The sequence below is a fragment of the Echiichthys vipera genome (assembly GCF_963691815.1).
Source record: "Echiichthys vipera genome assembly, chromosome: 16".
Classification (NCBI taxonomy): Eukaryota; Metazoa; Chordata; class Actinopteri; order Perciformes; family Trachinidae; genus Echiichthys; species Echiichthys vipera.
In genome coordinates, this window is record NC_139841.1 from 26,804,748 (window position 1) to 26,819,044 (window position 14,297).

Consider the following 14,297-nt stretch of genomic DNA (forward strand, 5'->3'; position numbering starts at 1 on the left):
CAAACCGGATCTCACCTGCTCTAACGCCGCGCTGACGTCATTACACCTTCATTACAGTACGCGGAAGAGCTGTCACCGACATTTACCACCGGCTGTAAACACACATCATGTAGATGAGACGTGTATTTACACGTTTAACGGACACACACACACACACACAGGTGAGAGCGCGTCCTCAGGGCGCACAGGCACCGCAGCTTTACCCACAGGTGTTCTCTGTTTACACACCGACCAGAATAACCTGTTGGTGTCCTGCATGAGTGTACTACATGTCTTCCCTCCACCTGTCTGCACACGTTTAAAGGTATTAAACAAATGAATATGTTGCAGACAAACTCACTCGGGTGGAGTCAGGAGAAGATGTGGAGCTTCAGCCCGTGGGCTCTTCTGCCTCCTGTCTACTCTGTGTTCACTGCTGCTGGACTCTGGGTGGTGTAAGTGAATTCATCTTAATTATGACATATAATAATAATAATAATAACAATACTTTAAGGAACAACACATCTAAAGCTTTCCCTCAAGTCAAACCGCTTCTGCCCAGAGACTCACATGGATTAACTGTGAGCCCTGTTTGTCATGTTTTGTGTGTTTTTTTAAGGAAGTCTCTTTAACTGCACGTCCTGCTCTTGTTTTTGTTTATTATTATTTTATTATTTTAAGATGCCTTCTGTGACACACTTATGGCCTTTTGGCTAATTCGTGCATTTATATAACCTGTGTATTTGTTAATTTGCGCTGTACCTGTTTCAAATGAACTAAAAAGATGCAGATTACTGCAAAGAGAAATAAAAATGACTATAAACGTACACACTCAAAAACAACAAAGACTCAAAAACAACAAAGACTCAAACAACTACAGACACAAACAACTACAGACACAAACAACTACAGACTCAAACAACTACAGACACAAACAACAAAGACATAAAAACGACTTCAGAGAAACACAAAGCAAAGACACAAAAATGATTTTAAGAAACACAAAACGACCACAAAGAAACAATACTTCAAAGAGACACAAAACGACTTCAAAGAAACACAAAACAACCACAAAGAAACAAAACTTCAAAGAGACACAAAATGACTTCAAAGAAACACAAAACAACCACAAAGAAACAAAACTTCAAAGAGACACAAAACTACTTCAAAGAAACAAACGACCACAAAGACACAAAACTTCAAAGACACAAAACTACTTCAAAGCAACAAACAACCACAAAGACACACAAAGCAAAGAGAAAAAATGACTTCAAAGAAAAACAAAACGACAACAAAGAAACAAAACAACTTCAAATTAACACAAAATGACAGAGATAAGACAACAACAAAGAAACGACTTAAAAGACACAAAACCTCAAAGAAACAAGAAACGACAACAAAGAAACACAAAACGACTTCAAAGAAACACAAAACGACTTCAAAGAAACACAAAACGACTTCAAAGAAACACAAAACGACTTCAAAGAAACACAAAACGACTTCAAAGAAACACAGAAACTTCAAAGAATCAAAACTTCAAAGAAACACAAAACGACAGAGATAAAACAACAACAAAGAAACGACTTAAAAAGAAACAAAACGGCAACAAAGAAACAAAACTTCAAAGAAACACGACAACACAGAAACACAAAGCGACTTCAAAGAAACAAATGAAAAGAAACACAAAATGACAGAGGTAAAACAACAACAACAAAGAAACGACTTAAAAGACACAAAACTTCAAAGAAACAAAACGACAACAAAGAAACAAAACTTCAAAGAAACAAAACGACAACAAAGAAACAAAACTTCAAAGAAACAAAACGACAACAAAGAAACAAAACTTCAAAGAAACAAAACGACAACAAAGAAACAAAACTTCAAAGAAACAAAACGACAACAAAGAAACAAAACTTCAAAGAAACAAAACAACAAAGTGACACAAAACGACTGTAACGTCACGGTGAGGATGACCCTTGACGCTTGTGTGAGATGTCTCCTCCCACCCCGGCTCGTCTCTGATGTTTAGTTTCCTCCTGTGTTTGAAAAGATACTTTGTTGCTGTCGGCGATGAGACGATCGCACCGCTGGGTTCAAAGTACAGGTAAGAACCAAACAACGGTAAATAAAGACTCTTTAATCTCTTTATTTGTGGATTTATCTGATTTTTTTATTTTATTTTAGGAGAAGAAATGGATCGTTTTACCCCCCCTACATCAGGTACATGCGGCCGTCATTTGGTTTTCACAATAAAAGCACAGTTAATCTTTATTTTAGAGCGACAAAACATAAATGTCTCCCCTCATTTACAGCATCGCAGGCAACTCTCCCCCAGCCAGCTGCATCTTCAGCGAGGTCATGAACCTGTCTGCGTTTGTGGGTAAGAACAGTGTCAATAAAGTTACAATACGAACGCAAACACTGATATTTAAACACATTAAGTGGTGAAAGTCTATATTTTTCTCGTCGGGTCTCGGGGGCAGCAGCTTTAGCAGGGGACCCCAAACTTCCCTTTCCCGGGCCACATTAACCAGCTCTAACTGGGGGATCCTGAGGCGTTCCCAGGCCAGTGTGGAGATCTAATCTCTCCACCTGGTCCTGGGTCTTCCCCGAGGCCTCCTCCCAGCTGGACGTGCCTGGAACACCTCCCTAGGGAGGCGCCCAGGGTTCATCCTTACCAGATGATCCTGAACTACCTCAACTGGCTCCTTTCAACGCAAAGGAGCAGCGGCTCTACTCCGAGTTCCTCACGGATGCTGAACTTCTCCCCCTCTCTCTAAGGGAGACTCCAGACCCCCTCCTGAGGAAACACAATTCAGACGCTTGTACCTGAGACCTGGTTCTTTGGGTCCTGACCCAGCTTTCATGACCACAGGTGAGGGTAGGAACGAAGATTGACCGGTAGATGGAGAGCTTTGCTTTCCGGGAATATATTATATCCTTCTGGGGCCCTTCTGTCCCCGTGTCTGCGTGAGTTTTCTCTGGGTTCTCCGGTTTCCTCCCACAGTCCAAAGACGTGCAGGTGTTCGGTTCATTGATGACTCTAAATCACCCGTAGGTGTGAATGGTTGTCTGTCTCTGTTCGTCTCTATGTGTCCTGTGATAGACTGGCGTCCTGTCCAGGGTGGACCCCGCCTCACGCCCGATGTCAGCTGGGATCGGCTTCCTGTCGGGGCTGTTGGGGGCTTTGCGTGATACGAACAAAACTCTGGTTAGTTTGATCAGTTAAATGTTTTTATCGCCGTTCTTGTTGTTCGTGTTGCAGGGTTCATGATCTCCGTCCTCAGATACGTTCAGCTGAAACACAGACTGGACCAACAGTGGCTGAACGTCCTCAGTCTCGGGGCTTTCTCCATCGGCTGCTTTGGGATGACACTCGTTGGAAACTTCCAGGTAGCGTTCACCACTAACAAGTACATGTATTCAGCGTTTCTGTTCAGATGCATTGTCTGAATTAGTTTTGGTTCTAGTTATTCACAGAGGAGACGATCCACAACTTTGGCACCTCCATGACGTTTGGACTGGGGACGCTGTTCTGCTGGGTGCAGTCCTACATCACCCTGAGAGTCAACCTGAAGAACGAAGGGCGGGCGGCTGCTGTTGTTCGTTTCCTGTTGTCTGGATCCATCACTCTCTGCATGATCCTCTGTATCCTTTGACTCACAGCGCTTTGGTAATGAACATATCTAAAGGTCGAATATGGAGAATGAGCAGAACTCCACCATCCAGTGTCTCTAGATCGAAGTCGCAACAACAAAAAATAACTCTAGCAGTCGTGTTGCCAGGTTGGTTTCCGAGTTTGTCAAGTGAGGAGACAGGAGACCAGAGTCTGTTTGAGCCTGTTTGAGCCCCCCGTCCGGCAAATCGCATCATAAAAACAAGGATTAGAGGAGTTTGACTGACAGTTAGCGTTAGCTGTTAGCGTCAGCCGTTCCAGCTAAGTAAACATGAAAGTTAGCTTAGCGATCAAGGAGCAGCGTAGCCATGTGGGCGTGCGTTTGAATGCCGTTCCTCTCCTTTCTCTCAGTCCATGGAGTGAATGCTCGGCCTATAGTGACTCTGGTTGTTGCCCGTCTCCGCTCACTCAGCTGCTGGGACAAATAAGCATTTCACCCAGTGCCAGCCTACAGTAGCTGCACCCAACAACAGACAACCCTGGCAAATAATTCACATATTGCATATCAATTTTTTGCACACATAGATAGATTGATTGATAAAAAACCATATTGATTGTGAAGGAAATTCAATTTTCGATATTAGGCTGTAGGCGTTACTTGCTGTCGACTCAGAGTGACCTAGATTAGTTAGAAAAGTTATTCATCAGTATTCCTGTCACGGGCGGTGACGGGGAATACACGGAGGATTGGACCCAAATGCAGACGCGGAACTCAAGATTCAATTTTAACAGATTTAATAAACGTACTTAACGGAAGGGTGCACACAAAGAACAAAGGGAAGACACGGAGAGGAGTGGGAAAAACTGGTCACGGGGAATGAGCTCAGGAGGGATGTACGCTGGGAGACAAACTGGAGTATGTGGAGCAATGAGCCGGCCCTGAATGAGACTCAGGACCGGCTTAATATATAGAGAGGCAGGTGATTAGAGCCAACGAGAACCACCTGCCGGGAAAACGAGCTCACAACAGGGAAACACAGACAGAGGGAGACAAAAACACAGAGACTAAAAAGGAGAGGAGGGCTGCCCTGATGTGATCACGACAATTCCCCTGATAACAAGTCAGGTAAAGCGACATTGTAGATGTTTGGGGAGAAGTCAAAGACAAAACCACGAATGTAAAGCTTCACACTGGGAACAAATACTGCGTGAGATGTTTGGATAGAGTTGTTAAACGCAGCACCACAGGTTGCCATGTTCTGTTATGGCAGTGTGATAATCCCTCATTTGCATCCTTGACTCTCCTGCTGCAGACTTCTCTCTGATGTCTCAGGGCTTCCACACGCAGGCGGCTCAGGGCCAGTGGGCGCTGGTCATGTTCTTCCTCGCTTTCCTCGGCACCTTTGCCATCGAGTTTCGCCACAGCCGCTTTGGCATCGTGTGCACGGACAACTCTGGACGTCCAGCGAGCCAATCAGAGGCGCTCTCTGAAGCGTCCAGGTACCAGCCGGACCAACTGTAGGGAAGTCACACCGTCGGTTACACTTTAAAGATGTAAAAGCAGCCGGATCAGAAACTTTAAGATGGATCTACTCCAGCTCAATAAGCTGTTGTTGTTTTTACTCTACTTTTAGAATCAGTGACATTTAATATAGTTTTATCTACAAGTGTTTAAAAGGAGACAATCTGCCGGGTTTAGCATGATTTTCTGTATATTACAGGGTGTTTTAATGTGTGAATTTGTTTTTAAGAACTCTTCTTTTAAACAAAACGGACAGCTAAAATATTTTTATAACTTTTCAGGATGTTTTTTTTAGTTTGGGGGGGTGTATGACGTTATAACGTCAGATGTGATGATTTGACGAGTTTGCACATATGCTACACCATCAGTATCAATAAAAACAGCAGCATTTTGCGGATGTTGCACCATTTTGAGTTTTCAAACCCTATTTTTCTTCAGTAGCTTGTTTTTCCAATGAAAACCGTTATTTTAGGAAGACATTAGTGTGAATTATTCACAGTCACTGGAATAGTCTTTTTAGGAAGATGAAGCCAGTAGCTTCTTAGCTGAGGTTAGCTTAGCTTAGCATAAAGACTGGACAGAGGTTACCTTAGGGGAAGCTACTGTCTTAGTTTGAATTTGACCTCCATTGTTGTTGTGTTTAATTCTTTTTGGACACAACTTTGCACTTTGTTGTGTCCTGAAAACCCACAGACTTTATAAAAATGGACGTAGCGTCTCCGTCAGGTCCGTTCTCTCAACTTGATCCAATCGTCCTCGCCTACAGGAGTCTCCATCTTGTCAGACTTTGACTCCGCCTCATTTCCTCTGACCGAAAAAGGGCATGTATGTGACGTTGGGGGGAGGGGTCTCACACCAACTAGTTGGACCAGTCCCAGCCTGGTCCTGGTCCCGTCCCAGCCTGGTCCTGGTCCAGTCCCAGCCTGGTCCTGGTCCAGTCCCAGCCTGGTCCTGGTCCAGTCCCAGCCTGGTCCTGGTCCAGTCCCAGCCTGGTCCTGGTCCAGTCCCAGCCTGGTCAGATGCGTACATGAACTGATGAAGCCTCTTGGATGAGAGGTGAAACGTCTTCCTAGACAAATAACCAAGTCCAGTTGCTTTTGACTGACATTGCTTTGAGGAGAACGACGAACTGGACACATGAGAACACTCACAGGCTTTAATGTGAGTTTAGTAGTTTTAGACTGAGGAAGCAGACAAGCTTTAGTGTGAGACAAGGCATTTATTGGAAGTTTTTAAGATGATCATTTCCTGAATAAAACCAATTATGTTTCACACACATAAATCATCAGTTTGGCAAATTTATTTACGGGAAACTTTCCAACACCAACATCACGAGGATGGCACATTTAAATAGACACCGTTCACCTGCTGAGGGGACTAATTAAGACAAACGTTTGAAATGAGAACTTCCTGTCAGCAGCAGCAGCACTGCCGAGTGCATCTAGACTGTAGCTCTACCTTCTAAAACATTACGACGTTAAACAGTTCAAATCACTGGATGACACTTCATACATCTGCAGCACGTGTGTGTGTGTGTGTGTGTGTGTGTGTGTGTGTGTGTGTGTGTGTGTGTGTGTGTGTGTGTGTGTGTGTGTGTGTGTGTGTGTGTGTGTGTGTGTGTGTGTGTGTGTGTGTGTGTGTGTGTGTGTGTGTGTGTGTGTGTGTGTGTGTGTGTGTGTGTGTGTGTGTGTGTGTGTGTGTGTGTGTGTGTGGAGGGAGGGAACAGCACATGGTTGGACAAACACAACACGTACAGTTGGAAAGTTTGGATTTCATACGGGAGCAGCTCGACGACCAAATAACAGTTCATCTAAAAAAAGGTAAAGTAACGTCACAGGTCACGTGCGGTTTCCCTCGGGGGTCTTTTTAATCTACGGCTTTTCCGTTCTCCGTCGATCAAATGGTCCAATGATCTGTTCCCAAACGTGTGAAAGGCGCTCTGAAAGACCTCGGTAGATTGACTTCTTCTCAATCGCCGAGACCTCGAGAGTCCCGGCGGGGTCGTCTCCTACGCTCCTTGAACTGTCGACAAACGAAAACATTAGCAAAAAAAAAAAAAGGAGGGAGGTGGGAGGGCAAAAAGAGGAGGGACAGGTCATTGTGAGGATGGAGTCACTCCGCGTTAAGCGCGTCCCGTCGGCTCGAGTTGGCTAAAGGACGTGATGAGGTCATAGTGGGCCCTCTCGTCATCCGTCAGCTCCATGTTTCCAGGCCTGACCACCACCGCCACGTTCAGCCCGGCTTCTTCAGCCGCTTTAGCCTCTGCAACGACAACAACACCAGATATATGTAGTTTACCACAGTGTATGGTGCTGGAAAAGTGTGGAAAAGCACCTTGAAATACTTGAAAACTGATAAAGAAACACAGTGATGCGCCAACAAAGGCAGGAAAGAAGAAGCTTGTAACTCAGTAAACATGGAGGTAAACACCGCATGTTCCAACGCTTAACAAAAACCAGCTCCGCAAGAGTTTTTGTTTCAACATGTTTGTTAAGACCTCAAGGATTCACACAGTGAGTTTATTGACTTACACCTAACGCTGTTTACATAAAAACTCCACAGGGCACCTTTAACGAGACAAGCGGCTTTGAGCTTAATGCTGACATCAGCGTACTAATCAGGCCCCAAGGAAGTGCAGCAGCCAATTCGGCACAGTGGACAAACGGTGGAACTACAACTTCCTCGACGAGGCGTCTGTTAATCTGTGGATACATTTTTACAGTGAAATGACCGAACTTTACTGTCTTGAAGAGTCGCACGATTAAGGGTTTTTTCTCGGCCGTTCAGAGCGTGAGTTTGGCCGGAGAATCGGAGCAGCGGGGGCCGTGTTGCAGTCGCTCTACCGCACCGTTGTGACCAAAAGAGAGCTGAGGAAGACAAACTCGGAGTAGAGCCGCTGCTCCTTTGTGTTGAAAGGAGCCAGTTGAGGTGGTTCAGGATCATCTGGTAAGGATGAACCCTGGGCGCCACCCTAGGGAGGTGTTCCAGGCACACGATGACGCGCCTCCGTGTGGATGGGCCCTAAATCATCTCATCCTCATTCAAGTTAGCCGGAGCGCTAAACCGAACACAGTTGTCTCGGTTAACTCTCCGGTGCGTAGGTCAGTCGCTGGGGTATTTTTTAGATGTGGTTAGTGATAGACCGTTATTATCGGACGATGCGGGCTGCTGCGTTTCGTCGATAGTTTTTTCCTGTCATTTACAGACAGGCGTCCACAGGCAGCTCCGTGCTGCTGGAGGCGCCTTTAAAGTACAATAAATGTTCCTTTTTTATAAATTAAGACTCGTAACATTTGTCATCCTCATTGTGTCATTTTTATGATGTAAATTGAGGGAGAAAAACTAGTATCGGCTTCGAATATCGACCATCAGCTGAGACTGATGAAGAAAAACAACACAGCATCGCCCTAGACGTGGTAGTTGAACTTTTTTGGCTTTGTGCGCCGCTGAGCAGCTTTACTGAGTTCTTTTAATACATGATACAACTACTACTAACTACTGCGTTTAACATTTGCTTATCAGCGCACAGTACAGGTGACGCTAAAGGGAATAATGACATAAAACAAGTACTTTACTAAATCATAATAAAGAAAAACCTAATTTCCGCAAAACTTTTCTTTTCACAGAGCAATTTGTTATAGAAGAGGAATCCATTCTAGTATGTAATACGTGATTCGTCTTCTCATTATTATGTATTTATCAATATCGTGCACACGACTGTGTATAAACATTTTGTTGCTAACGCATTTACCTCGAGTGACGTCGGTCAGGAACGTGATTTCCTCCGGTCGACAGCCGATCCTCTCAGCGATCCTCTCGTAGCTCTTGCTGTCCACTTTAGGTCCTATACTGGTGTCAAAGTGACCGTCTAATAACTGAAACGATTCACAATAAAAACATCTAATTAGTCACAACATCGACAGCATTAGTTTACGACCCTTTAGTTGTAAAAACCCAGGTTACACGCTGAGCGGCGGCTGTACTCACATCTAAAACGTCTCCTTCCACAGAGTATCCAAACAGGAGCTTCTGTGCCTCCACGCTGCCGGAGGAGTAAATGTAAACTTTCAGACCCTTCCCTCTCCATCTTCTGATGGATGGAATTACATCCTGGTAGACCCTGTGTGCGACAACGACAAATCAGAGGATGAACATCATAGAAATGCTTTAATAACGCTCTTGAAACGATGTTTTAGGTCCAAAAATCGTCTCAGAAATCAGAGCTTTGTAAAGAACATGAGCACGGTTCGCATCGTTTATTGTTTATTTCCTTATTTATGTTTAAAAATATAAGAATATTGATATGTTATTCTGTCTGCAAACGCTTATTAGCTTTCTCTTGTTTGTCACAATAACTTTCCACGATCAAATAAAAACAAGTACAAACATTATTCCCTTTAAACCATTGTTTACACGGGGCTCTTAAAGTTTAATGCCGGTGTAAAATCATCTCCTTTTTCAGCACTTACATCAAACATCCGTCCAGTTTTGTTTCATAGTAACAACTATTACATTTGTTTTGTGTGTAGGGACTCTTCTCATGCTGCTGCAGAGGTTTGCTGTTATTTTCAGCAGCATTAGTGGTTAAAAAAGACCTTTGAATGCCTTCACCGTACTGCCCCGAGCTAATCACTGTTAGCCACGTCCGGCTGTTAGCGACTCTCTGTATTTCTCCGTTAGGTATTACACGGAAAAAACTGTCTCAATGGATTATTTGATGTGTGTAAGTGCAGAAAAAGACCATTCGAAGATGTTGCACCGTAATTACTCTTTAAGTTATTATTATTTAAAATAAGAAGGATCAAATTGGCAGTAAGGCTGGAACTCACCATCATTTTCAATATGGATTCATCTCATTTTCTTTATTCTATTGATCAATTCATTGTTTGCTCCATAAAATATCATAAAATAAAGCAAGGCAACTTTATTTGTATCGCACTTTTCATACACAGGGCAGACTCAAAATGCTTCACAGCACAACATGGCATGAGTTAAAATACATTACAGAAAGACAGAAGAAAAACAGACAATAATAAAAACAGTGCGGACGTTAAAAGTGCAAAGATTGAGCAGAAAGCTGAGGTGAACATAAAAGTTTTAAAAGTGCTCAGAGTGGCTGAAAGAAGTCTATTCCAGCTGTTTGATGCATAATGACTGAAAGATGCTTTCCCTTGATTTGAGTTTAACAGATTCTGACAGACTCAGAGGATCTCAGTGATCCTGAAGGCTGATGTAGTGAGAGCATATCAGTGGTATACCTCGGCCCTGGACCGTGTAGTTATTTATATGCGAGCAGGAGGATTTTGAAATCAATTCTCTGACGTACAGGAAGCCAGTGTCATGATTTAAGAATTGGTGTAATGTGCTCACATTATAAAATAAAATAAAGGTTAAAAAAAAGTCCAAAACCACAAAATGAACAGTTTACTGTCACTTAAGACAAAGAAAAGGGGCAAAAATCTCACATTCTGGTGTAAATTCATGTTTTTGTTCTTTTAAAACGACTTCATCGGTCCACAGATGATTTTTCTGTCGACTCACTAATCAATTATATCAGCTCTAACTGGCCAGCAAATGAGATAGATAGATATTACCATATACCATAGATTATACCATATATATATATAATCTAGCAATTCAACTGGAGCCCTGACTTTAGTGTTACATCCCTTTCCTTTGTTTGCCCTCAGTGGACCCTTTAAATGCAGCCATTTCAAGATTTGAGCAGCAACTCTGCATTAAATGAACGACTCTCCTGGACTTAAAGTTCTCTGTTTGGGACTCAAATTAGTCTTAAATGTTACGTTGTTGTTGTGAAAGCGTGCTGGTTGATTGCCCGTGTAGCTACATTCAGTATCCGTGTCCTGTTTCTGGAAAAACCTCAATAACTTCAGTTTGAACATAAAAACGCATGAATATTGAAGTGAGGAAAAATGACCAGTGTACTTACTCGCCTTTGATTCTCCCAGAAGCGTAAGCCGCCCTCCACATGTGGCCCTGGAGCTGTTTGAGTGCTGTCGACTTCCTGTCCGCCGCCATCTGCCACAGCACATTATCCATCACTTCCCTAATGGCCTTCTCCTCGTCCGTGTGCACCGTCTGGTCCACGGCGTGGACGGGGCACGACCGGTTCTGTCTCATGTCCTCTTCGATCTGCAACAATGGGCTCACTTTTCACAACGGGCTTGTTTTTAAAAAATCACATTTATTTAATCAAGAAAATACGTCTGGCTTTTTCTTTTGTTGTCCACTGGAACACAAAACTAATGAAAAATAAGAAATGCAGCAAAATTAAGACCCTTTGTGCTTCGAGTCTCAATAATTGGAGCAAACCTGAGAAATTTTAATACTTAAATCAACTGTTTTTTTGCAGTGCTGCATCCTCCGCACCCTGACGCATTTGTTTTGTTGTTGTCTTTATTCCCGAGCATTAAATCCAATAAACTTCTGACTTTCTGCTGTTGGTAAAGAGTGTTTACATCCATATTGTGTGAACACTGTAGAAATGATAAGATCTGTTTACACGCACAGTACCCAATTTTAAAGGGGGAACCAAACGTAAATAGACGGGTTAACATTCAAATGTGGCTGCAAATGCTTCGCAGTATCTTCTGTGCAGATCCCCAAGAAAGAAAATGACCTAACAGGAAGCAGATTAATTTGAAATAATTCAATTCTCTGAGAAATGTAACAGTGGTTTGTTGGGAAAGTGTAGCACTATGGTGCAGAGCTCAAACGAGGCGTTGATTGATGGATAATTAACTATTTTGATGCTTGATTACATCGTTTTTGTCAATATTACACTTGAAAATTTGCTGTTTTTGTTAAATTTTACGTAATTTAATTCAATATATTTGTCTTTTGGACTCGAGGTCGGTAAAAACAAGCAACATGAACACATCATCTTTGAATTTAGGTTGTTATTATAGAAAGTTTCCCATTTAGTTAATTTATTAAGGTAAAAATGGACGGATTAATGAATAATAGAACTAGTTTCAGCCCTAATACAGTGACATAGATGCGCCAAAGTCTTCCCTATTCATTCACAGAGCTGTTGACAGTACGGGGTGTGTTCGTCGTCACTCTTTTACCTGTTTCTTAAGGAGGTGAACATCTTGTTTGCACTCGTCTTCCTCCCAGTGACTGGACAAGTACTCCTCAAGATGCTCCCTGATGTATGGAAATAAGATATCCTGAAAAAGGCAAAGTGGACTCATTAGATGGCTCCTCACAGAGAGACAAATAAATTATTCAGACACAAAAATGTACCGTTTCATAAGAGGGTTGGGATGTATCTTCAAAATGACATTAAAACGTCGATCGTAGATATTTTTCTATTACACCGGGCTGCGCTACGGCAATATCTACATAATTTAGACGACTTTACATTCTTATTACTGCACGTTATGTTCATTTTGCATTATAGTTCTTAATAGAATTACAACATGCTTAGTGTTTTACTTTTGTACTTCTCATTTGTCAAGTAATTCACACAAGAGTATACAAAAAAAATCATAATAAATACGATTTATTCATTGAATTACCAGAAAATATGGTGCATTGTGATAAAGTGAACACAGCATATGTTTTTATCAGTTAGTGACAAAATATTCTGACAAACATAGCTCAGATTTTAAAGGAGTTAATTACGTAATATGAATAAAAAGTGAATTATGAAGTAAAAGAGTATACAAAAAAAGGCTTTACCAATTGGTTATTTTAAAAATATAGACTGTTTATTCATTACATTAGCAGAAAATATGGTACATTGCGATAAAGTGAACACAGCATATGTTAGTGACTAAATATTCTGACCATCATAGCTCAGATTTTGAAGGAATTAATTATGTAATATGAATAGAAAGTGAATTATGAAGCACAAGAGTATAAAAAAAGGCTTTAACTATTGGTTATTTCATAATTAGACTGTTTATTCATTGAATTACCAGAAAATATTCTACACTGATATTGTTAAAGATATAAAAAGACCTGTATTGGATAAATTATATATGTATAAAAGATTAAATATTCTTTGTTTTGTTTGTTTGTAGTGCATAACTGTAATGGTGCGTTTGTGCCATATGGGAGAAATGAACATCTGGCTAAATTCACTTTTAACAGCTGTGTGATTACAAAATTGGTTACTTAAGAGTTAAAAACATACTTTGTATCAACATTACAGCAAAATAACCTTTAAATGTGTGTTTAACTACTGCACATTCATGACATGAACGTTATTTACAAGTTAAAAACTCGTAATTCCGACAGCTCCGATGTTAAGTGAACGCAGCATATGGTCTGTTTTTACCAGTCAGTGACTAAATAATGTGACATTTACAGCTCAGGTTTGATAATTAGCTTATAAATGACTGTGCTAAAAACACAAAAACACTCCCGGCTGATGTTTCTTACCTTTACAAATGTGATGGGTGTCGTGGTTCCTTCGATATCCAGCAAGAGAGCAGTGGTACAGGCAGGGATTGAAACAGTGGCCATTTTTTAAGGAGAGTCTGCAGCAGCTGTGCTAGCTGACGTTAGCTGACGTTAGCTTCGGGTTAGCAGCAGCAGCAGCAGCGGCGGCGGCGGCGGCGGTGTTGAGGGTTAGCGCTCCTCGCTGGGTGTCTTTCCCCGGGAACAGGTGAAGCAGAGTGAAGGTTATCCGGGAGTTAAGAGACGGAGCACCTGGGTTAGTTATCTATCTGTGCTCTGCCATCACCTCGCAGCTTCTGACTGAGAGAGAGAGAGAGAGAGAGAGAGAGAGAGGGAGGGAGAGAGAGAGAGAGAGAGAGGGAGAGAGGGAGGTGACCACACATGTTCCGTCAGTTGAGCTGCAGTGACGTGGGGGCGCTGTTGAGCCGTTTGTTGCCAGAAACATCGCGAGAGAAGAAGAAGACGAAGAAGAAGAAGAAGCAGGAACCGGAAATCGATTAAACGTTCTCAAAAACTTTATTCGTAATCAATAAAAACATTACAAACATATTCGCGGCCTTCTATTGATTGATAACTACATATTAAAAGAAAATGGAAAATAATAAAATATGCACTACTTATATAATAAAGTATAAATAAACTATATAATAACTATATATTATAACTATATAATAAACGGATGAAACCTTTAATTTCATTTTTTAAAAGAGTGTAATAAAATTAAAAAATGTAATTCCCAATACCATACCA

The 14,297-nt window shown here is 41.9% G+C and overlaps 2 protein-coding genes across 2 annotated transcripts; one reads left to right on the forward strand and one right to left on the reverse strand.

Moving 5' to 3' along the window:
• Positions 1–72: 72 nt before the first annotated feature.
• Positions 73–6,955, forward strand: tmem150c (transmembrane protein 150C). Its single transcript, XM_083929735.1, has 9 exons — positions 73–161; positions 331–434; positions 2,030–2,083; positions 2,164–2,199; positions 2,292–2,359; positions 3,245–3,372; positions 3,450–3,627; positions 4,909–6,664; positions 6,833–6,955. Exons 1-8 carry the CDS (start codon positions 114–116, stop codon positions 5,115–5,117), a joined length of 825 nt encoding a protein of 274 aa, XP_083785861.1. The 5' UTR covers positions 73–113; the 3' UTR covers positions 5,118–6,664; positions 6,833–6,955.
• Positions 6,714–13,846, reverse strand: enoph1 (enolase-phosphatase 1). The gene is made up of 6 exons (XM_083929736.1): positions 13,530–13,846; positions 12,209–12,310; positions 11,068–11,270; positions 9,105–9,237; positions 8,869–8,992; positions 6,714–7,379 (listed from the first exon to the last, which is right to left on the reverse strand). Exons 1-6 carry the CDS (start codon positions 13,611–13,613, stop codon positions 7,240–7,242), a joined length of 786 nt encoding a protein of 261 aa, XP_083785862.1. The 5' UTR covers positions 13,614–13,846; the 3' UTR covers positions 6,714–7,239.
• Positions 13,847–14,297: the final 451 nt, after the last annotated feature.

Coding starts and splice junctions, on each gene's coding strand:
- enoph1 (XM_083929736.1), bottom strand. CDS start 13,613: ATGGCCACTGTTTCAATCCCTGCCTGTACCACTGCTCTCTTGCTGGAT. Junction 12,311..13,529: donor CACCCATCACATTTGTAAAG/GTAAGAAACATC, acceptor TGCCTTTTTCAG/GATATCTTATTTCCATACAT. Junction 7,380..8,868: donor CCTGACCGACGTCACTCGAG/GTAAATGCGTTA, acceptor TTGTCGTTGCAG/AGGCTAAAGCGGCTGAAGAA.
- tmem150c (XM_083929735.1), top strand. CDS start 114: ATGAGACGTGTATTTACACGTTTAACGGACACACACACACACACACAG. Junction 2,084..2,163: donor CCGCTGGGTTCAAAGTACAG/GTAAGAACCAAA, acceptor ATTTTATTTTAG/GAGAAGAAATGGATCGTTTT. Junction 2,200..2,291: donor TTTTACCCCCCCTACATCAG/GTACATGCGGCC, acceptor CCTCATTTACAG/CATCGCAGGCAACTCTCCCC.